The 21,400-nt window shown below is 47.6% G+C and overlaps 1 protein-coding gene across 1 annotated transcript in view; it reads left to right on the plus strand.

Moving 5' to 3' along the window:
* LOC133351476 (liprin-alpha-1-like) overlaps positions 1-21,134 on the plus strand; it is a 274,762-nt gene extending 253,628 nt beyond the window's left edge. Inside the window, 8 exon segments of the mRNA XM_061566707.1 lie at positions 1,622-1,648; positions 5,894-6,069; positions 7,111-7,208; positions 8,923-9,098; positions 12,231-12,299; positions 13,404-13,581; positions 17,351-17,444; positions 19,592-21,134. Of these exon segments, the coding sequence (XP_061422691.1) occupies positions 1,622-1,648; positions 5,894-6,069; positions 7,111-7,208; positions 8,923-9,098; positions 12,231-12,299; positions 13,404-13,581; positions 17,351-17,409 (783 nt within the window). The 3' untranslated portion in view covers positions 17,410-17,444; positions 19,592-21,134.
* Positions 21,135-21,400: the final 266 nt, after the last annotated feature.

Genomic DNA, 21,400 nt, shown 5'->3' on the forward strand with positions numbered 1-21,400 from the left:
GTTGTTTGGAGGCTTACATGTTCGTGTAGTGTCACGTCACTGCCATCATGACGAATGGAGAACGTTTATGACTGATACTCGCTCATAACGATAACATTGCAGTCCAGACTCCGGCTTCTTATTGCAAAGTCCCAAAATCTTGTAAATTCCTAACTGTATGAACTATTTTATGGTGCATTTTCAGATGGGTGTGTACACCTTGCTCCAATTCCTTTCCTCGTTATCTCTGACTTTGTGAAAGGAACGAATTTGCCACGGCCGTGGGCCATGTCATGTTCCTGGTTCCTTTGTGTGTGGTTGCAGGATAATTAGGATCTTGGGATGTCTCATTATCGTTGTGTTATGGAAAACGAACGGCAAACTTTGAAGAATATAATACATATGTCCCTTTGCAGACATTATTAAGTACATTTAATTTCACACTTTTTTACCCTTCCTATTAGTTTTAACCACTGCTATATTGTCCTGCTGGGGATGGAAATACATACATATGGGCTCGTAATAATGTTGACTTTATAAAAAATTATAATCGCCATCATCATCGTCTACAAAAATAATTTATAAAAATTATATTTAGTTTTTTCTTCTCTTCCCTCCAGCAGTGCACGTTAGCGCACTGCATGCCAGTGAATTCTCTGCGAGGCAGTTCCAACATTCGCTCGACAAATTGCTGCTCGAAACCAATCACACAAGCTTTTGCATTGCATGTGTTGGCGTCATTTTTCAAACGAGCAATCGCTGCGTTTCCTCGTACGAATTTCCGCCCCGCTTTACCCGAAGTGAGACCGGTGCGGTGATTGTGCAAAAGCCAAATGGCTTTGGCGCCATTAACGTACTTAAAATTCAAATACTTTCAATTTTGGTGCATAACTTTTAGAGGCAATGTGTTATAAAAAAGCACACACACACAGCAAAATATGTGTATATTTATTTATACACGTATAGGTGCTGCGAATTAATAAATACACTTGTTTTAAAGCCTATCAAAGTTTTACATAAAACTACCATGCGGCCTAACCCAAGAAAATATGGCTAAGAGAACCTACATTTTAAGTTAGCTCTATGTACAGAAATATAAATAAAAATTATCATTGGTGATGGCTTGCACTTTGAGAAATTAAGTTGGTTCAGTTATGAACATGTTATAGACTTGTAAGCCATCGATTGACCATCATGGTATATCAATGCACAAATCCATAACTGTGCATACACGTGTGGATTATCTGTCGTAGGCAATCACAGAGCCTGCAGGAATTTGTTCCACCGCTCGTGTACGCACGGAATGCCATTTGTAAATGTGCACATGCAAGAATATGAATCGTTGTTTGTTTGGATGGCAACAGAGCTAAGTTTAACGGGCGCTAATGAAATGTGTAAATGCCGGGTGCGAGAGTCGACGGGAGACCACCGTGCTAATTGCCTCGGCCGCACCCGCAGAGACGTTCACTTGGCACCGCGGATCGCTGCGTCGCTACGGGAAAGGCGGCTCTGCTACGGGCTCTGCTGCGCTAACCCTGGCTTGGCGTGCACTAACACCGACTAACGTGTCCTACTAACGCTGACTAGCCCCCCTTGCGCTGTCCTGTCTTTTTTCGTCGTACCGCACCCATTGGAAAAGCAGGATGCCGATGAGGGAAGCTGGGCACAGGTGGGCATTTTAACTCTCAGTGGCGTTTGTGGTGTTTTTGTTTTTATTGTTGGACCAAGCGCTCGTGCTTGTTCGAATGTACGTGTACATATTTGTGTGGGGAACGGTCGTGTAGCGGTCGGCGCGCTGCGCTACGAACCCGGTGACCCGAGTTTGATTCCCGCTCACGGCCAACACCAGTGATGATTATCTGAATGGGTCATGGGCCTCCCCTTGGTCGACTCGGACTCAAATGAGTACTTGGTGTGGTGTGTAAACATCACCACTGGAGAGACAAAGACGGCCGGGTCTGGTGTTGGCCACCCACCCCCTCGTGCGCCATGCCTACCTTCATAGCTGCTCGCTAACAGCACTTTGCTGAACAGTTTGTTACAGGCTGTACAGGGGATTTGTTGTTTTTGTATGTATGTTGAACTTCTTTCGCACCGTACGTTGCCAACCGTGCCAATCGGAGGTGCGGGGGAAGGACAACAAACTAAACACAAAAAAGCATTCTCAAGAAATTAGTTTTCAATCTAGAAGATTTAAAAGTGCATTCCACCCAGTGGCTTCCTAATATGGGAAGGAAGAGCATCAAGCCAACGTGCTGTGTTGGCTCAGGCGCGTTTATACACGAACGACTTGACTCATCATCCCTTCAACATATTTCTGCTCTGAAGAAGGTAGCATTTTGTCCACAACTTTCGAAAGAGCCAGGCTACAGACAAGTCTAGCCTCCGTTTCGTGCCTCAAGGTGCGAGACGCCGTGTGGTCGTGGTTATCGCACTGGGCCACGATCCCGGCCGCTCCAGGTTCGATTACTTTGGCCAGGCTCAATGCACGACAACGGAAGCGAATTTTGCTCGCAGAGTCCCCAGAGGGCAACTCGGCCCGAGGGACCGAGTACTTGGTGTGGCGTGCGAATATAAGCACTGCTCGGGGGACAGAACTGTGTAGGTGTGTGTGTGTGGCACGCCAGTCACGTGACAGGGCGGCGTGGTGGCGAGATGTTGACTCCCTCGCCAGGTATGCAGGAAGTCGTGGGTTCGGTCACGACCCTGACGCCTGCTGCTGTATATTTGGAGGTTGCATGTGTCTCTCCCCCAAATGAGTACCTGGTGCGGTGTGTAAACATTTGCCACTGGAGAGACAAAGGCGGTCAGGCGTGGTGCTGGCCACCCACCTCCTCGTGTAACATTCTGGCCTTCAAAGGTGCTACACACTAACAGCACTTGCCTCAACAGTCTTATCAGACTATACGGGGGATCTTTCTGCACGTGTATTCCTGGTGTTAAGGAATGGGGGCGCTGTGGTCAAAATCTCCCCCAGCTTTTTTGGAGTTTGTTGACAATTAATAAACATCACCTGACCCGCAATCATGGGGTCAACCTCAGGCTGCAGGAAGGTCTGCAGGCCAGGTGCTGGTTAATTTAAATTGGGTAAATCCATAAGGCCAAGGGAATCTGGCAGCAATCTCCCCATTCCTCCTCCTCCCCCAAAGCCCTCGTCTCACGAGCACCTGCAGCCGTTTGAAGCGTTGTGACGTTAGCAATGGCAGTGGACATGCTTTGGCTATGTCGATGACGTAACGCAATGAATGACGTGTGCATTCATCGCTGCATAAAGATCCTATTGAAACTCACTTCGTCAAAGATGTAATTTACACCCAAAAAAACCTTTGACGTGGGGCCCATCTCTTGTTTACATCCCTGATCCAATGGTGGAAATTCAGTATTCAATATTCCTATGGTGGGGGCGACAACCGCTATGGGGTGAGTCAACACCCCCCTCCCCTCTTAACCAGGATTTGAACTCATACCCCTTCAATTGTGAAGCCGCTGGCTCTTCCGCCGGCTGTCCTGCCGACTCTCACACTGACTCTCCCGCCGAGCCACCTGGCTGGCTCTGCGGAGAGGTTAATGAGCCGAGCGTGCAGAACAAACAGATCGGTGTGACGAGCCGCGTAGGTGCACGATCGTGCCGGGGCATGGAGAACAACTCAATACGTTTGAAGTCAATGAGCAAGTTAGATGCAAATCCTCGACACTATGTTCGTAGATGAACTCAGCATTCTGGACACATAATTGTATATTATGGATGTTGAACTTCCTTTGCAACGTACGTAGCCAACCGTGCCAAATGGAGGTGCGGGGGAAGGACAACAAACTAAACACCAAAAGAGCAGTTCTAAAGAAATTAGTCTAAAAATCGAGATTTAAAAGTGCATAGCTACATTGACTTCCTAATAATCTAACACTTAGCGGCATGTGCCACAGTACGAAGCATTGGCGATTTAAAAGTGAGTTACAAATTAGTTATCTTCCAATAGAGGATCCCATTTGTTGTGCACGATTCATTACAATGCATGAAGATTGGTTTTTTAGGAGTCTGCAACGTTCACCAGTGAGCTAAGGCAGACGTGAACTCTCAGTATATTGCTGCTGCTGCTGCCGTTGCGTTGGCAGCGGTGCACAAGTGCAATGAATAACGTCTCAACGCGTCCGTCGTCAATAACGCCGCGTGGGGTGGGCGGCCTTAAAATAAACAACAAACATAGAACAGGTGACATTTCGAGAAATGGCCCTTCTTCACAAGCGCATAAATCTATACGTAGAAATATGATATGCATAAATCCAGTTGTCAGTTTAACACGTAGGCTTTCGCGACCAATATCACCGATAATTCAGCGGGGGGTGGGGGTGTTTTGGGTTAGATCGCGTGAATATAAATGTGTCGTCAAACCCGCCACCACCCGGCATGACAATTCGTTACAGTACCAGTACAATAACGAATTGGCGTGTTCTGTTTACGTGACAAACTTTACTAATCGGCTGTGTCGGATGGTGCCGGGTTTAACGCCACATTTATATTTACGTGATCTAACCCAAAAAAAAACTGTATTATGAAATCCAGTTGTGTTCTGTGAAGAAGGACCATTTCTAAAAACACCACCAATTATATTTTTCTGCGTAATAAAAAATTATATATTACATATTAATTCATATTTTTCCTTTTAAGGCAGTGGTTATTGATGAATGTGAGTTGTTGTGTTAATTTTGTTCATAAGCATTCGTGGATGATTTGCATTTTATATTGTTTTCAAAGGATAAAATAGTTTGATTATGTTTTAGAACATCTGAGACACGTAAACGAGAAAAATACGTGCGTGGCTGCCATGAAATTGCACCGACGTTCATCAAAGCGGAATCGTGAAACATTCACATTTAAATTTTGAATTCTTAAATGAAAATGTCCGCTTACAGATGTCGATCGTCAAAGGTTACGGACCGTATAAAACATCTATTTATATCTACTGCCAGATGCATGATGTTAATTATTATTTTCAAATTATTACACAGCCAAGAAAATACAGATAACCTTTGGCAACTAATTGTATTCATGTATTCATCTAAAACATCTATACACAATAATCCATAAAATACTTGAAATTGCATTCGGATTTCAAAATAAAAAAGTCTAAGTGACCCTGCTCGCGCAAAAGAGTTTTTGCTTTGGCGCTCATTTTCAAATGAGTCAATTGTGGAAATGCACTTTCCTATGGCAGGGTCGGTCCATCCGTAGCACAGCCTCAATCTACAAAATAGCAGCACACTCTTTATTAAACCTGGAGAGGTGATGGTCTCAGGCAGTGTTCTTCACTAATTTTCGGAGGGGGGCCACTTTCGCCGATAAGACATCATCAGTGTGAGAGCCATCACATTTTAAACCATTGGGGGTTTGGCAGCAGCATGATGATGTGTTGTCACGTGTTGTGTATTGTCGGGGGCCGCACGTCAGGGGCTGCACTAAAGGCCACCAGGGACCTGCCAGTGGCCCGTGGGCCTTGCAATGAAGAACACTGCCTGAGTTATCCCCTTCCCAGGCTTTCAATTTCACGATCTTCTGCTTGTGTACCGAATTTACCCTCTGACTCCTCAGTCGTATGCCATTCAACAACAACCGCCATTCGCCGCTAAGTGGCGGTGACGTCAGCACTGCGCTTGTGCCAGGTTACGTGCACTTTAAGGCCTCGTCGATATTTATTCTATCGACGACGTGGCCTTGAATTGACGGTGGAGGGGTTACCAGCCCCTGGCACCTGTCCTGATTGGCCGCTGTGGTGGCTTCGAGCACCACGAGGGGGAAGGCGGAGTTGAATTGGCCTCCCTCCCACAGCATATCCACCACACACGCACACACACACTCGCGCGCGCTTAACGGGCGACGCTAATGGCTCCAACGCGTTGTTGCGTTGCCGCCCGGCAGACGCTGGCGTACAGCGACATGAACCACGAGTGGGTGGGCAACGAGTGGCTGCCCAGCCTAGGCCTGCCCCAGTACCGCAGCTACTTCATGGAGTGCCTCGTGGACGCACGCATGCTCGACCACCTCACCAAGAAGGACCTGCGGGGCCAGCTCAAGATGGTCGACAGCTTCCACAGGTATAGAGGAGCGCGCTGGCGCGTCAGGCGGCTCGGACGCGAATTCGTCGGGCGGACGGCAGAGAGACGGACGGACAGACGGACCGAGTGACAGACATGCCGGTCGGCAAGCGGGCACAGGTGGAGTCGTGCGATTCCTTACGAACCTGGCGCAGGCAATTAAATTGTGCCCCCGCACTCTTCAAAGCCCTGTGCCTAGGCCCCCCCCCCCCCTCTGGCCCCTGGGCGTGGTGCAGGCACACCGCCTGCACTCTCCGTTGCTACATCACGGAGTGGAGAGGCAGGCAGATGGGAACAGACTTCCAAGAGATGCGACGTGTGGACGTGCGGCGGACCAAGTGTTCACATCTCGTTACATTTGAGATATTTGATTTGAACTCCCGTACGAATGCCCAAGGCTACGTGAAACAATCTGAATAGTTGTAAAATTCAAGGACTGTTTGATTAAATGCCTAGTTAGCGTGTTTCTGTCAGATTTTGAAGAGTGAAATAATTTAATATTGTGGTTTATTCCCCTTTAAAAAAATAATAATGAGGTGGCATTTCAGTGCGAGTGGTGGTGTAGTCATTAGTACCCTGGGCTGTGATCTCTGTGGCACCGGGTTCAGTTTCTCACCGCATACAACACCGGTTGTGATTGGTGTTAGAATCTGGCAGCACCTCTCCTAGGTAGACTCGGCCTAAACAATATGCCCACTACGCGTTATGGCAAGCCACGGTCACATCCCTTTGAGTGCCCAACCAGCCTTATTCATAGGTGCTCGCAAGCAGAACTTTTCCAGACAGCTTTTGTGTACCTTAAAAGAGCAGTACTGTTTGTCTCTCTTAAACAAAGACATACCACGTGGTTGTCAGCAGAGAGCAGTGGAGCAAGATTCCATTGTTGTACTGCACTCTCTGCTCGCACATCTGCACTCCCCAATTGTAACTCCCCACGACCGAGCACGGCTTGTGGATGCCCTCATCCAGCAGTGGAGTGACACAAGGGGATGTACGTGGACATGCATTTGCTAACCAAAACGTATACGCTTCATCCCACAGAACCAGCCTGCAGTATGGCATCATGTGCCTGAAGCGATTAAACTACGATCGCCAAGAGCTGGAAAGGAAAAGAGAGGACAGCCAACATGAAATACAAGGTGCGTGACTTACACTTTGCAAACAGAGTTACGTATACCTACGTAGCGCGTCTAAACGACTCTGTGCACCACGCTGGTAAAACGGAGGGAGCAGGTTGTTGTGCCCCTGCAGCCTCAAGCTCCCAAATTCCTTGGAGGCTCAACCAAGACACGTGATGAGCTGGCAGCCCCACCCACTTTCGAATAGCCACGCCCACTCCACCACCAGCACCAGAGGTCGCAAATGGGTTTTGATTCCTTACCCGTACCCGTACCCGGCTGCACCAGGGTCGCAAATGGGTACCCGTACCCGTACCCAGCCGGGTACGGGTTCCCGTTCCCTACCCGTACTCGTACCCTACCCGAAATGGTGACAAACGGTTACTCACCAGTGACTCATGGCCTACCCGTACCCGGCCGCACCAGGGTCGCAAACGGCTAGGGTACGGGTATCAGGTACCCGGTTGTGACCTCTGACCAGCACCCAACTCGCACAATGAGAGGCCTCTCTCGTTCTGCACCTTGCCTCGCTCTACCAACCCCCCATCAACTACTCGGGTTGCAACCCTGTGGCTCCTGTCGTGACACAAGCATGGGGCCAGAACGTTTTAAACCGGGGGCAAAATCCAGATTTTCACAAACACTTCAGGACACTGGGATAGACTTTCTGAAACTGTCATGCCCAGCCCAGGATTTGTTTGTACTACTTTGTCTGCAGCCTTTGATGTGCCATTTGCTGTTAAGATTAAAAGGCTTCTGTGGTAGAGAACTCCAATTTAAGTGTTAATTCGAGTTCAGCGTCATCTAAAGCTGGTGTGGGGTGGATCCCCCATAGTGGAATCAGCCAACATTCAAAGTAAGTTTGTAGATGGGGGGCCAATGACTCGGCATATGGGGCTACGATTCATATGCTGCATAGGAAGTGGATTAATCAATGTCTATATTACAAATTTCAGTTTGTCTTGAGCTATTCACACAAGATCAGACATCCCCTTTAATCAAATGTGACCTAAAGAGTGATCCAATATGGACCAAAGTTTAGCATCAAGAACTGTTGCCATTGTGGATTTATCCTATTGAAAATGGGACAAATTGTTTAAAGGGCTGCCCAAAACTCGGAGACCTAAATCAGTGCTCGTTGAACCCGCATTTTTGTCCCAGCCCCCGCTGGCTGAGGTGCGCCCCCTTGGCAGAGCCGTTATCCAATCCCTCTCGTCAAGGGCACCACGGTGGCTGAGATGTTTACTACCTTGCCTGGTGTACAGGAGGTCGTGGGTTCGATGCCGACTCTGACGCCTGCTGTATATTTGGAGTTTGTTCTCCCAGTGGTCGTGTGGATCTTTCTCCGGGTCCTCTGGTTTTCCCCTCCACATTTAGAAACATGCGCTTCAAGTATTTGGCTGCGATAAATTCCCGCACGATAAGCCACTTCATTGCGCTATCGTTTGTGGCCAGGTCGCTCCTGAAAAAGAGCTCTACAGCTCAGTGGGCCTTACCTGGTAAAATAGTTGTACAGTTTCATCGTTGCCTATGGAAATACTGCATCCTGTGTGCCTGGCACAAGCGCTGCTGTTCGATCACTGCTCGCATGCTTCCAAAGACGAACGCTTGTCGGCGAGCATTAAGAGATCTGCGCACGCACGCGATATTTCCTCACTTGTTTTTACGAATGCGCAATCGACGCGAAGCCTGACTCGTGTATCTCACAAAGCTCTCTACTCTCCTTGTCTCGTAGACGTGGTGGTGTGGAGCAACGAGCGGGTGGTTCGCTGGGTGCAGTCTGTGGGACTCCGGGAGTACGCCAACAGCCTGATCGAGAGCGGGATCCACGGTGCCTTGCTAGCCCTGGACGAGAGCTTTGACCACACGAGCCTGGCACTGGCCCTGCAGATCCCGACGCAGAACACGCAGGTTAGACGGAAGCGGATGTGGTCCGCACGCCAAACGTTCGTTGCAGCGAGCGCACTCAATCTGGGCAGAGCAGTTTTAGATATTCACGAGAACACTCCTGAAGCCGTCCACTGCCTCGCCAAACTCCACATGTCGCCTCTCGCCCTCTTCCTTCCCAATCCTCTCCCTGTCTCTCTCTCTCTCTCGCTGTCCCTCCTTCTGCCTGTACCCAATCTCGTGTGTTTCGGTCCTTCTCCCTCCGTGCACCCCTCCGTTGGAATAAACTTCCCCTGCACATTAACCCTTTACCATTCCGATGACGTACGTGTACATTGTCAGAACTGAACCGGAACAAAAACCAAAATAAAATAACTTTACCGGTACCGAGGCTCCCACGGGGCCATGCGGTAGGGCGTGTGGTGCCAGCTATCATAGAGGGTGGTCGTGTCACTACAGTTCTCTGTGGTGAGTACAGGACATTGTCTTGAAAAACACTGGTGTTATGTCTCTCAAAATAAAATTAACGCAAACCGCTTGCGCGTTCCGAGATTCAGCGGTGAACGGGGCCCACCCTGCGACTTACAGATGTCTTGGAATAGGAAAGGGTTCAGCAGTCTCTGCTGCCTAGCCTCCTTCCTTACCTGTCTTCCAGCTTACCTCTTGCCCATTCTCTTCCTCTTCCCTCCCTTCGTCCCCTCCACTCCTCCCTCCCGCCCACTCCTCGACCTTTTCGTGATCCCTAAGTACCCTTTGTCGCTGTCACTCATTCCTCGATCCGTGCATGCTCTTGGAATCTAAATAATTCTACTCTTGTCAGCGCTTTTTTTTTAAACTATGCCAAGCGCCACGAGTGAAGGCGTTCTATAAATATGAAATCAGACGATGAGAGTTGCCGATCACTTCTCCGCCTTACTAGAGAATAAGAAGACGTGAACTCGAAAAAGATTCCCCGTCAGTTGACACTGTGACAGCTAAAACGGGCTGTGTGGACATGCAAACAGTGCGGCCTATTTGGTACGCTCATCCACTGAGCCAGTTGGTAACGGGTCATTGGTTCCATTCGTTTTATCCATTTTTGTATTCATCTCGCAAAATAGGAGATCATTTCCCAAATTGAGCCGTTTGCTACAGAGTAAGCATTAAAATTCTTGCCATTGGTGTCCAGTATCGTCTGTTCCTTTCACGCAAATTACGAAATGGCTCGCCACAAAATTTGCGATAACTGAACATGATTGTCGTGCCTTGTTTACTTGTACAATACCGAATTCTTCTTTTGCAAAATCCCTATTATAATCTACTTCGTTAGTAAATAAGCTGGTCATTAGATTAACTTGGGACAGTTGTGTGGCGTTTCTAAGTCTCCGAGCTGTTTAAGAGCGAATCACTCATGACAACCAAGTCAAGGGCAAATGCACAAATTCAGTCACTCTATTTTAGTTGCGTTCAAATGGGTGTCGCAGGATGTATTGCACACGAAACAATATGTTTGGCCGATCATCAGATCACCCTACATCTGTCCCATCTCATCACATTTCAGAAGCTAAGCTGGGTTGAAGCCGGTTAGTTCTTGGATAGGTGACCACCAGTACGGGCCGTGTGTTGAAGTCATGAGGCTGCGAGGAAGCTACTGGAGGGCAGTTATGAGGACCAGTCACCCACTGATGTTCGTACGTTTTCTTTTGGTTCTCCAGATATCCTCCCACATACCAAATACCCATAGCCGTTACTCTTAGGTTTTTTTCGTTAAAGTCACGTAGGTAAAAATAAATAATAAAAATAAAATAATAGAAATAAAATTATAATTGTATTTCTATTATTCATACTCTTAGGTTTTTTCGGTAAAGTCACGTAGGTAAAAATAAATAATAATAAAATAATATAAATAATAATAGAAATAAAATTATCAATTATAATTGTATTCTTTGCAGTCACGAAAGCTTCAAATCTAGAATCCATATCCGGTATTGGCCAAAAATCTCATTGTGGCAACCGCCCAAGACTCACTGAAGCTTTCGTTATTTTTGGTATATAATTGGCATTGTTTTTGGATTCGGTCCCTGACTGGGATAGCGTAAGGGAATGTGGAGCACGTACAGACAACCAGACCACTGCGAGGGTCACGTGCAGGCTCCGTTTGGGCCGCCCACCCAAGAGCTTGAGCCCCAGGTTATCGGTCTCCACTCCACTCTGCCCTGACATTAAGGATGAGTCTCTCGAGCAGCTAAGATGCCCTCGCAAGATTCTCATTCTACCCACCGTTGTTGGCTCTCTTGCGGAGGATTATAAATAAGCATAAATCGAGTCGATATTAAATAAACCTGTGTCAACACAAAATTCAACAATCGTTCCCGTTAATTGAGTGTCATCAGCGCAATGTTTTTTTTTGTAAGGGAACGTGGCATTCTTACGTGTTGTCATTTGGTGTAAACAACAATTGTTGTGGCTTACGAGGTATCGATTCAGCTGCTTCTTCTCTCATGTGTTTACGTGAACAATTATCAAAATATTCCGTGAGGAAGAACACCTCAAAATGTGTTTTCCTTAAAACCTTTTAACTCTTCGCTATATAATAAAAACACTATTTTCGAACTGATATGAAGAAAAGCAACAATGTGGCTGAATTAATTGGTATAAAAATTTCGATTGTCTGCAATAAACACCTGTCATTTCATTATCCCGTTGTAACACAGGTAAAGGTCTAAACGTACAGCCCTGGAATTCGTTACTCACACCACTCTTAGCAGAGCGCGACTCGATTACAGAGCACCTCAGAGAAATTCGTCGTTGGCCTACTCTTCCACGCTGGCTAGACGAGTGTAATGTTTAAACTACGGGTATTTATTGCGTGCAGTAACATTTTTAGAATCGGCAAGCAGCACGCGGTTTCTGACCAGCATGGAAGAGTAGACCAAATACCCTGCAGATGGGCTGTCTAGAACTCCCTCTTGTACGGGCCTTTCTGTCAGCAAACTATAGCAGGGCTGCTCTTTTACCTTCCTAACCTGGTATTTATTGTTGCGTTGCGAGTGCAAGCGTGTGGTACACGTCCCGGACGGGTCGTATACACGGTGGGGGGGGGGGGGGGGGGGGGGTTCAGAGAGCAGTTGTCGTGCTTGCTCGTGACTTCATTTGACTCGTGCGTTCTGCGTGCAGGCAAGACAAGTGCTGGAACGCGAATACAACAACCTGCTGGCGTTGGGAACAGATCGGAGGTTGGACGATGTGAGTATCGCGTTGGTCGTACGTATGTCCGTACGCTTACACCGTACGTGCTAATCGGAGATGCGGGGGAAGGCCAACAAACTACACACACGGCCAGGGGTACACTGCTAAGTCGATGGCGCCTTCTCCTCATGGGAAAATTCTTCCCACAATGCAATATAATTTAACTGTTTACGTAAACGTTTTAAAAATGTAAATCTCATCAGGCTCCACGGTGTAAAGTGAAGTCTCCATCCCTTGTCGTTGACTCTCTCTCTCTCTCTGGCCTTTTTGTTTATGCACATCTGGACATGTCCAATGTCCAAAGTTCATCGGATTCCTCCAGTCGAAATGAAGATTCTGATTATGTGCTATTAAGAAGGACCATTGCCTGAAACGTTGCCTATTCTATCCCGACCCTGACGCCTGTTGTATATTTGAAGTTTGCATTCTCCTCTCCGTGGTCGCTGGTCGCGTTGATTTTTCCCTGGCTCCTCCAATTTTTTCCCTCCACATTTATAAACGTGCGTTTAGAGTATTTTGGCTGCGATAAATTTCCACGTGATGGTCATCCACTTCGTTTGTGGCCAGGTCACTTTCTCTGAAAAAGAGCTACACAGCTCAGTGGGCTTTACCTTGTAAAATTAAAGAAAGCTTTAATTGTAGTTTAGCATTTTTGTTTCGATTTAAAGCTTTCGTGACTGCAGGGATTCATCTTCTTGGTTCTTTCGGTAAACTCACGTAGAATGGAAATAATAAAATAATAAAATAAAACATAATAAAATAATTCTCATGACGTTTTGGCCACAACGCAAGTAGCCGTCCTCAGGTGAAGACCAGGTCTGTCAGGAAGACAGTCTGAATGACGCTGCTTGCGTTGTGGCCGAAACGTCGTGAGAATTATTTTATCATGTTTTATTTTATTATTTTATTATTTCCATTCTACCTGACTTTACCGAAAGAACCAAGAAGATGTAGTTTAGCAACTGAAGGTTTTTTGACGCATATGGCGCTCCGCACTGCACTGTCGTGATGCACCGCCATCGCCGCCGCTGTTGACGGATGGCAGAGAGTGGCGGTTCGGGGAGCCGAGGGTCACCGCGTGCCGTGCCGTGGCGTGTGCAGGGCACCGAGAAGGGCTTCCAGCGCACGCCGTCGTGGCGGAAGCGCTTCCAGCCGCGCGAGGTGCGTGGCGCCGTCGGCATGGGCCTGGGCTCATCTGAAACGCTGCCCGCCAGCTTCCGCGTCCCGCAAGGCGTCACGCCGTCCCCCACCATGCAGCCCAAGCGCATCCAGCAGGACGGTGAGCGTCGGGGTGGAGCGAGGGGGGGTGGAGGAGGCCGGGGCGGTGGCAGGGGGTGTGCTTTGGTTGTCGCCCTGGGCAGAAGACGACAATTGGCGTTGGAGGTCCATTCCGGTTCATTCTCTTAACCCTTTTGCGTCCCGATGACGTAGGTGTACATGATCAGTTTTTCTTCCAATTCCATTCCGATGATGTACATTCCGTGTACAGAACCGGAAGAAATACTAAAATAAAAAAACTGTATCGGTACCGAGCCTCCCACAAGGCCATGCGGGAGGGCGTGTAGCACAGTTTGGCACCAGCTATCACAGAGTGTGGTAATGTCGCTACAGTTCTCTGCGGTGAGTACAATGCCTTTAAACACACCGGCACTACGCCTCTCTAAATAAAATTAACAGTAAGCCCTTTACACGTTCCGAGATTCAGCGGTGAATTGCACCCACCCTGCAGTTTGCAGTCGTTTCGGAACGGAAAAGGATTATGGACCAAACTATGGGCAGTATATTAAACCACTGTAGTCAGGGCTCCTTCAACAGAGGAGGAGTAGCAAAACTACTTGAACGCTCTCCGGAAACCCACTCATGGAGAGCAGACCCCGACATTGGCGTTCAGCTCCTGAACATACTGCCACACGCTCGAATAGAGATATAGTCAGAATTCGATCGGCGTATGTCGTGATACGCAAATTGAAGCGATAAAACACCGGACAATACAATGCACTTTCCGTACAATACATTGCGGTACATAGTGTCAAAATGAGATGCTGTCGAGCAACAGGTGGTTTGCTTTGTCGAATGGAGGGAGTCAGTTGTGGGCCTGGACTTGGGACAGGGGCAGGGGGTCGACAGCACGGACGGCTGGGGGCGAATGGAGCTCGCGACTATGGGAGCAGTAGAGGAGAATGAAGAGTGCTTTTAGTCCCGACACATTTATCACCTCAGTTCTCGTGGCACTGAAAGACATCGTGTATTGAAGACCAATGTGACTAATGTCGGATTTAAGTTAAACATGCGGTTTAGCTTGACATCGGCATTTCTCATAAAGTGTGCATAAACCACATGCGGTAGAGTAAATGCAATTGCTGTAGAAGACCGAGTGCTTGCCTCATTGCTTAATTCCCATCATATGACGTGCTGTTATATTTCATCGTGGCCACCGTTTGCTTTCGCTTCGCTGCCTTACTAACAATCGCCCCGCCCATGAAAAATGACACAGAGAGTAAATGAAAGTCCACTCAGAGCTATTAGCTATTGAACACCGCTCTGTCTCATGAATAGTTCATCTCACAAGGCTCACGACCTTGCCGACACTGACCATCAATTCCGTGGTGAATGCACGCTGCAAAAGAGGTGTGAAAAAGAAACAACGGGGGTTTATTATATATTTTTGTAATATATAATTATTCATTTCCTTATTTTATCAGGTCAGGTCCACTAAGCTATCTAGCTCTTTTTCAGAAGCGACTTGGCCACAAATGACAGCTCAACAGTAGTGGCTTATCACGTGGAAATTCGCAGCAGCCCAAATACTCTAAGCGAACGTTGATTCCAAATGTGTCTCGGGGAAAACCGGAGGACCCGGAGAAAAATCCACGCCACCACAGGGAGAGAGAACATGCAAACAATAAACATCCAAGCGTCGGAGTCGGGATAGAACCCACGCTCTCCTGTATGCCAGGCGAGGGAGTTAACATCTCCCCACCACGAAGGGCAGAATATTTTGAGTGCAGAATCGGGTTCAGGATGAATGACGCACGGCTGGCTGCCTTTGATACATGAGCCAGCTCTGCAAAAGTAAGATATCCAGGCGCCAAGCGTCTGAGTGGGTCGATCCACTTCCCAGCATGCAATGCTTCATGGTACACCCAGAGGTTTTATTTTTTTTATTAGAAATGTTCACATCTGTTTTCCCGGCTCTTTGGAAGGCAAAGGTTGGTGGATCACATAAATGCGTGAACTCCTTGCACCGTTTTTGCTGCGGCGTAAACAAATATCAATACAAGCAATGCTTCGAAGTTCAATTTACGGACGTTTTAATTTCGGATTAGATTCGGAGTTGCGTAGGAGGCAGACTCTACTTTTTTTTGTCCATTGACATCTAATTTCATATATTTCGTCAGTCTTAGAGAATCTCATGAGTTATTCTGATCACCTATTCTATTTGTGTGTGCGGAATTTAGCAGTCTTGGCTTCTTCCGGTATAAGCACGCAACACAGAAAAACATACCACTGTCTTTAAAATCCATGCAGCAAGCCGTTGAATAAATAAAAGGCCTGTTAATGCATATGCATGATAACAATGCACATTTGTGGCGGAACATACGGTCCTGATGCCACACTAGATCATCAAAGGCCACTGCGGGTAATTTTAACATTTTATTTATGTTCGCATTTCGTGCATTATCTAGGCACAGGTACAATTTGCATTCGTGCACTCATCAGTCACGTGAGCACTACCGTGGGTGCCCTGCGGCTACGGTGACATTGTTTTTATATATAATGAGCGTATCCCAGCTCCTGTCATGTTGTTGTTCGTCATTTTGCACGCCGATTTGTGCAGTCCACAATTCTGTGAAGCAGACAGTAACAGTACATATATGTGCGTGAGCATCGACAAATAACAGCGCTCAACATCTGCATGTGTGGATGATTTAACACGTGGGATTGCAGGTGACTGCGATGCAATATTTACCACGGCTTGTCGTGGTTTCGTTAAAACGCATTAATCAGATCACTCTGCTCGTTACTTAAAAAACAGAAAATGACAGGCATTGAAAGTGTTTTTTTCAGTGATTGTCAGTATTATCATTATGATAATCGTTATTTTATTCAAGTAATTGCAATTTTTTTTAACTCACCACATCTTTATTAACATTGCCCGGCAACACAACAATTTAGTCGGATAATGATTTGGGCAGTGGGCCAAAAATGTATTGGACATTTGAAACTTTAGCCTGCTATATATTTTTCCTGACAACGATGGTATATTTCTGAGATTTTCTTGCAAAAAGGCGAATTTTTTTTTCACGTGAATGGTATTCAACGTAGCCCAAAGCAAATTCTCAACACAACAATAATTGCCTCGCTATAAATGTGCTTACTAAAGGTTATGTTGTTGGTTGGTGTGTGTTTTTTTTTATTATACTAACAATACTGACATTGCTGCTTTACTCACAAACAGGCGCTGGCTATGACAAGTCATTAACTTCGCATAATTGCTGCCAAAATCCTTCCAACTAGTCGGCTAAACGAAACCCCGCGAAAGCTATCATCGTTTCACGTCTGCGAATATACCTTTCGAACGTGCCAGAATGAATAAGGAGCGCCTCGGCGCAAAAAAAATTACGCGCGTATCTTCAAAGCGATTTCGAGATACGTCCGCTCATTCAAAGTTCTCCAAATGTCACACAGGAATGCCGCCACATTCGCGAGAGAAGCCTCTGGATGGCCCTCCGACTTGTCACAGCCGGCGCCCCGCGCGCGCGCCTGTGATGTTATCTGCCGACGTCTAATGCCGCCTCACGCTTCTGCTTACCACGAAACTAATAATGGCTTGGCATGGTGGGTGGCGCGCGTGTGCGTGCGTGCGTGCGTGTGTGCGCTGTTGTTGTTGTCTGCGTGCACGTCTGCCTGTGCATCCACACCCCTTCTCCCACGCCCGCCTGTCTGAACGCCCGTCTGCTGGTCATGGCCTCGCTTGCCGGTGCCTTCCCCCCCCCCCCCATCATCCCCCACCGCCCCCCCCTCCCCTGCCGTCTCGCTTGGCTCAGGTGGCCCCCTGTTTGGGTCTCAGCGTCTAGACAACACGGTGCGGACGTACTCTTGCTAGCCGCGCGCCGGCTTACCCGGCCGGACGCGGGCGCGGTGAGTATCCCGGCGGCGTAGGGGTAGCGGTGGGACGATGCTTTGTGCTCGCTTTGCTTGCTCCGTTTGCTTGGGCAGCCGTTGGGGGAACGGGGAGGGGGGAGGAGGGTTACTCTGCGTTGGAACGAGGTTTTGCCACTGCTCGGGTAGAAGATGTCAGGGGCGTGTGATGGGGATTAATCATTGTTCTGTGATTCTGCATTGTGGCAGTGGATGCGCAAAGCACAGGTAACAAAACTCTAAACTTTTGTCCGTGAGAGCTTGTTTATAGCAGACGGCTCTTATGAAAAAGGGTAATTTCCTGAAATATCGCATATCAAATATAGCTTTTTTTTTTAGGGCCATGTCACAAGATTAATATCTGACTACCGTTAACGCGTCGTCTTGAGTGGTGCATTATTCGTCGATTGACAAAAAGCAGAACTTTAAATGTCCAAGGAAGACTCACAAACTTTCCTACAATAGCCACGGCAACGAGGAGACATTCCTCGGAAAGCCAGGACAAGGTGGCAACTTTAGTTGGAGCACACGCGATCGCTTTAATGGATTTGCCTTCTCTCGGTGCGCCAGCGCACCTGGCCACGGCTCATTCACGGTTATCATCCTGCGCGATCGGAGTTTAAACACCCGCGCCTCCATCCTCAGAAGCATTCACTGTGAAAACCTAATTTCCACATCGACCCAGAGCATCTTCCCCGGTTGTGTTGAGTCAATGACATTGGTTGTACGCCACGATGATATTGCCTCGCAGAGAAGACAATGGCACAGAAATAAGTGGCATTGACGGTGAATTGTTACACGTTATGCCCCCCCCCCCCCCAGCAAGCGACCCATTAGCCCCAGGCGACAGACCGCCAACTACGTTTGAATTGGACACAATTTACCAAACAAATCGCGGTTTGCCCAACCATAACAGCGGTCAGCCAAATGTGACTTTCAATTATAATTTTTTCGCTACACACTTAAAATGTTGCTTACTTTTATACAGGTCAATTTGAGGTCAAGGTGTTTGCATCATTTTTTTTTAAGAAAATCAACTTCTTGTAAATGAAAACAGTTTCAAGTTAACGAGTCAACGAGCATTTGTCATACATCGAATGCAGAACTTGCAACACAACACTCACCCGTGTTATGAGAATGCAGCATCACCAAGCCGTGTTCGTTGAAGGCAACGCCAACGCAATTCGTGCACGCGCTTTTTGTGTTTAGTTTGTTGCCCTTCCCCTGCACCTCCGATTGGCACGGTTGGCTATTTACGAAAGAAGTTCAACGTGCATACATACAAGTTGCCCTTCTTGTCAAAAATTGCATCGATGTGTAATTCCGTGATGTTTGACGTGAGATGAGGTTTAGAGCCTTTTGAGTCATTATGTCCAGGGAGACCTGAGATAAATACAATCGGTATAAATGCAATGACACAGTTGAAAAACAAGGAATTATATACGTAGGATTGTTTGACTAACCTGTTCAAAACACCACAGTGTCATAATGCGTGTATGCTGAACTTCTTTCAGACCTTACGTAGCCAAGCGTGCAAATACGGCGGCTGAGTTTTTTTTAAATCAGCCATGATCTCTAGCCACTGCTGGATGAAGGCCCCTCTCCAAGCCATCACGGTCCATCTTTATCACAACAAAAAGGAGTGGCCCTCTCTCGCTGCTCTTAGTGAGAGCTCTTCGCTAGAGCATTCGCCCCCCCCCCCCCAAAACCGTGTCCACGCTCTTTCACTGACAGAGGGGCAGCGTTAGTCACGTGTTGTCATTTGGATCGCGCACCGTTCGATAGCCTGTCCCGGTTGCCCTCGGTAAAATGTCTTTGCCGTTCGCAGACGCGCGCAAAACACTCACCCGTGTTATGAGAGCCTCACCATTCTGGCGAATTGCCCGATGATGCTGATTGCAATTACCAGCGAAACGTCGTACTCAAATTGTAAATGTTGTTGCTTCAACACACCGGTGGGCTAAAGCAGTGAACTATTTGTCTTTGTCAACGTGACACATTTTTACTGATTGGCCGTGTCGGGTGGTGGAGGGTTACGACACATTTATAAATAAACGCGATCTAAACCCAAAAATCGTTGATTACGCGCGCAAAATATTTGCTCTTCGTCCTCTTCATTTTGTTTTTCCCCTCTCTGCGCCCGACAGTCTACCCCCATTACTTCTACCGATGAACGCGGAGGGACCCGGGCGGGAGCGCGAAGGTCCGCCACACTATGCAACGAGCATAGAGAGGAGTCAGGAGCAACGGAATGTACCGCCGCGCCGCAGCGAAGCCGGACCGGCCTCGTGATGGAAACAAACAAAACCTTCCACATGCCACACAAATGCTATTTTGTGATATTAACGTGTAAGCTATACGGATTAACACATGGGGGGGGGGGGGGGGGGACTGCAAAGATAAGATTTTTTTTATAGATAATAAAAAAATGAATGAAAAAAACCCTCAAATAAAAAACGAAATATTTGAGTTTAATATATTTATACAGCTGTTATGTACATGATAGTAGATGGTGCTTTCTTATGATACATTTCTGTTTGTTGGACATTCTGTAACGGATCGCTAATTTGCTTTTTTTATTACGTTTGTCCTTAGTTACGTGTGTCACGCTATTTCGTGAATTTTATGCAAATGTAGCCTTTTCTGTTTTTTTATTTCCAATACTGTATACTACTACAAAGTCTAATAATGTAAACTAATATTATTTTGCTAGATTATTATTATTTTTGCTAGTCCCATGAGATGTGTGTAATATAGATGCGTGTGTATATGCAGGAGCAGAGCTGTGAGGTGTGGGGGAAATCGTGATCTGGTCTCGATATCAAACAGAGTTGGCGAAAGGTGTGCGTCCCCACGTTGCTTCCGGGGAGGTTGTTTTTTTGTGCCCTTCCCTCTTTTGTGACGCAAACGAGAGGAGTGCACTCGTCACCTCGCCTGAAACACGCACCCACAACGACAAAAGGCTGTTCCTGCCTTTGTGCGAGCACGCGCCGTCTGACCGTACGAGCTAATGTGTGGAACATCTGCCGACTCTCTTGTGGAACGGTACTCATCGCCCGAACATTTGCGCGACCTCGTCTCAATTTGGGGGGGGTGTGAACGCTGTCATCACGGCTACTCGCCGTCGCCGCGAGCCCGCGACGGAGGATTTCGTTACAGCAAGCTACCGGCTGTAGCGCTAATGCGAAAGCGGCACGCTGACCACTTTGCCTCCGCTTGATGCCCCAGCGCCCCTCGCTCTTCTAGGTTTGACCCCGAAATGCTTCGGGCACGTGTCGAACCCATTCTTCGTGCCCCCCCACCAGCCCGTCGTGTTCGCGTCCGCCCTGTGCGTACGTACGTGGGGCATGCGAATCTTTTTTTTACGAGACCCTCCCACGGCCACATATCGTGCTGCAGTAGGACTCTGGCGTTGAACCGGGGAGTTGGCAGGTGCGGATAAAATGATGTATACACATGTACGTGTTTTGTGTGTGTGTGTGTACACACATACAATTTTAAAATGCTTAACGGTACAAAATGCAGCCACATACGGTGGATGAATTCTCCCCCCCCCCCCCCGCCCTTCTGTAGAAGCCCCTGTGTATGTCTGATCAATTTTCAGAATGTATAAAGCTGGGCAAGTGTACATAAATGCTCATTGTTTTTTTTTTGTTAAAGAATGTAAAATACATGAACAGAGCAAACTGACACGTGGTGCTGGTGGTGTTTGTTTATTATTCACCGGAATTTCGACTGAAAGTGATTCCGATGTGTGTCCGAGTTGTTCTGCGCGTTCTTCGAGGTGATGTCAGACGTTTCACACCATGAGCCGGGGAGTTTCTTGGGTTTCCTGAACTTAACGCTAGCCGTGGGTTTTGACCCGAAGCTAAAGACGCTCGCAGGACATGGAGCGAAACGTCGGACATCATGCCGAACAACGCACGGTACAACCCGGAAACACGTCGGGACGCTGT

Source organism: Lethenteron reissneri, chromosome 37 (genome assembly GCF_015708825.2).
Source record: "Lethenteron reissneri isolate LAM-NWPU_2019-01 chromosome 37, ASM1570882v1, whole genome shotgun sequence".
Taxonomy (NCBI): domain Eukaryota; kingdom Metazoa; phylum Chordata; class Hyperoartia; order Petromyzontiformes; family Petromyzontidae; genus Lethenteron; species Lethenteron reissneri.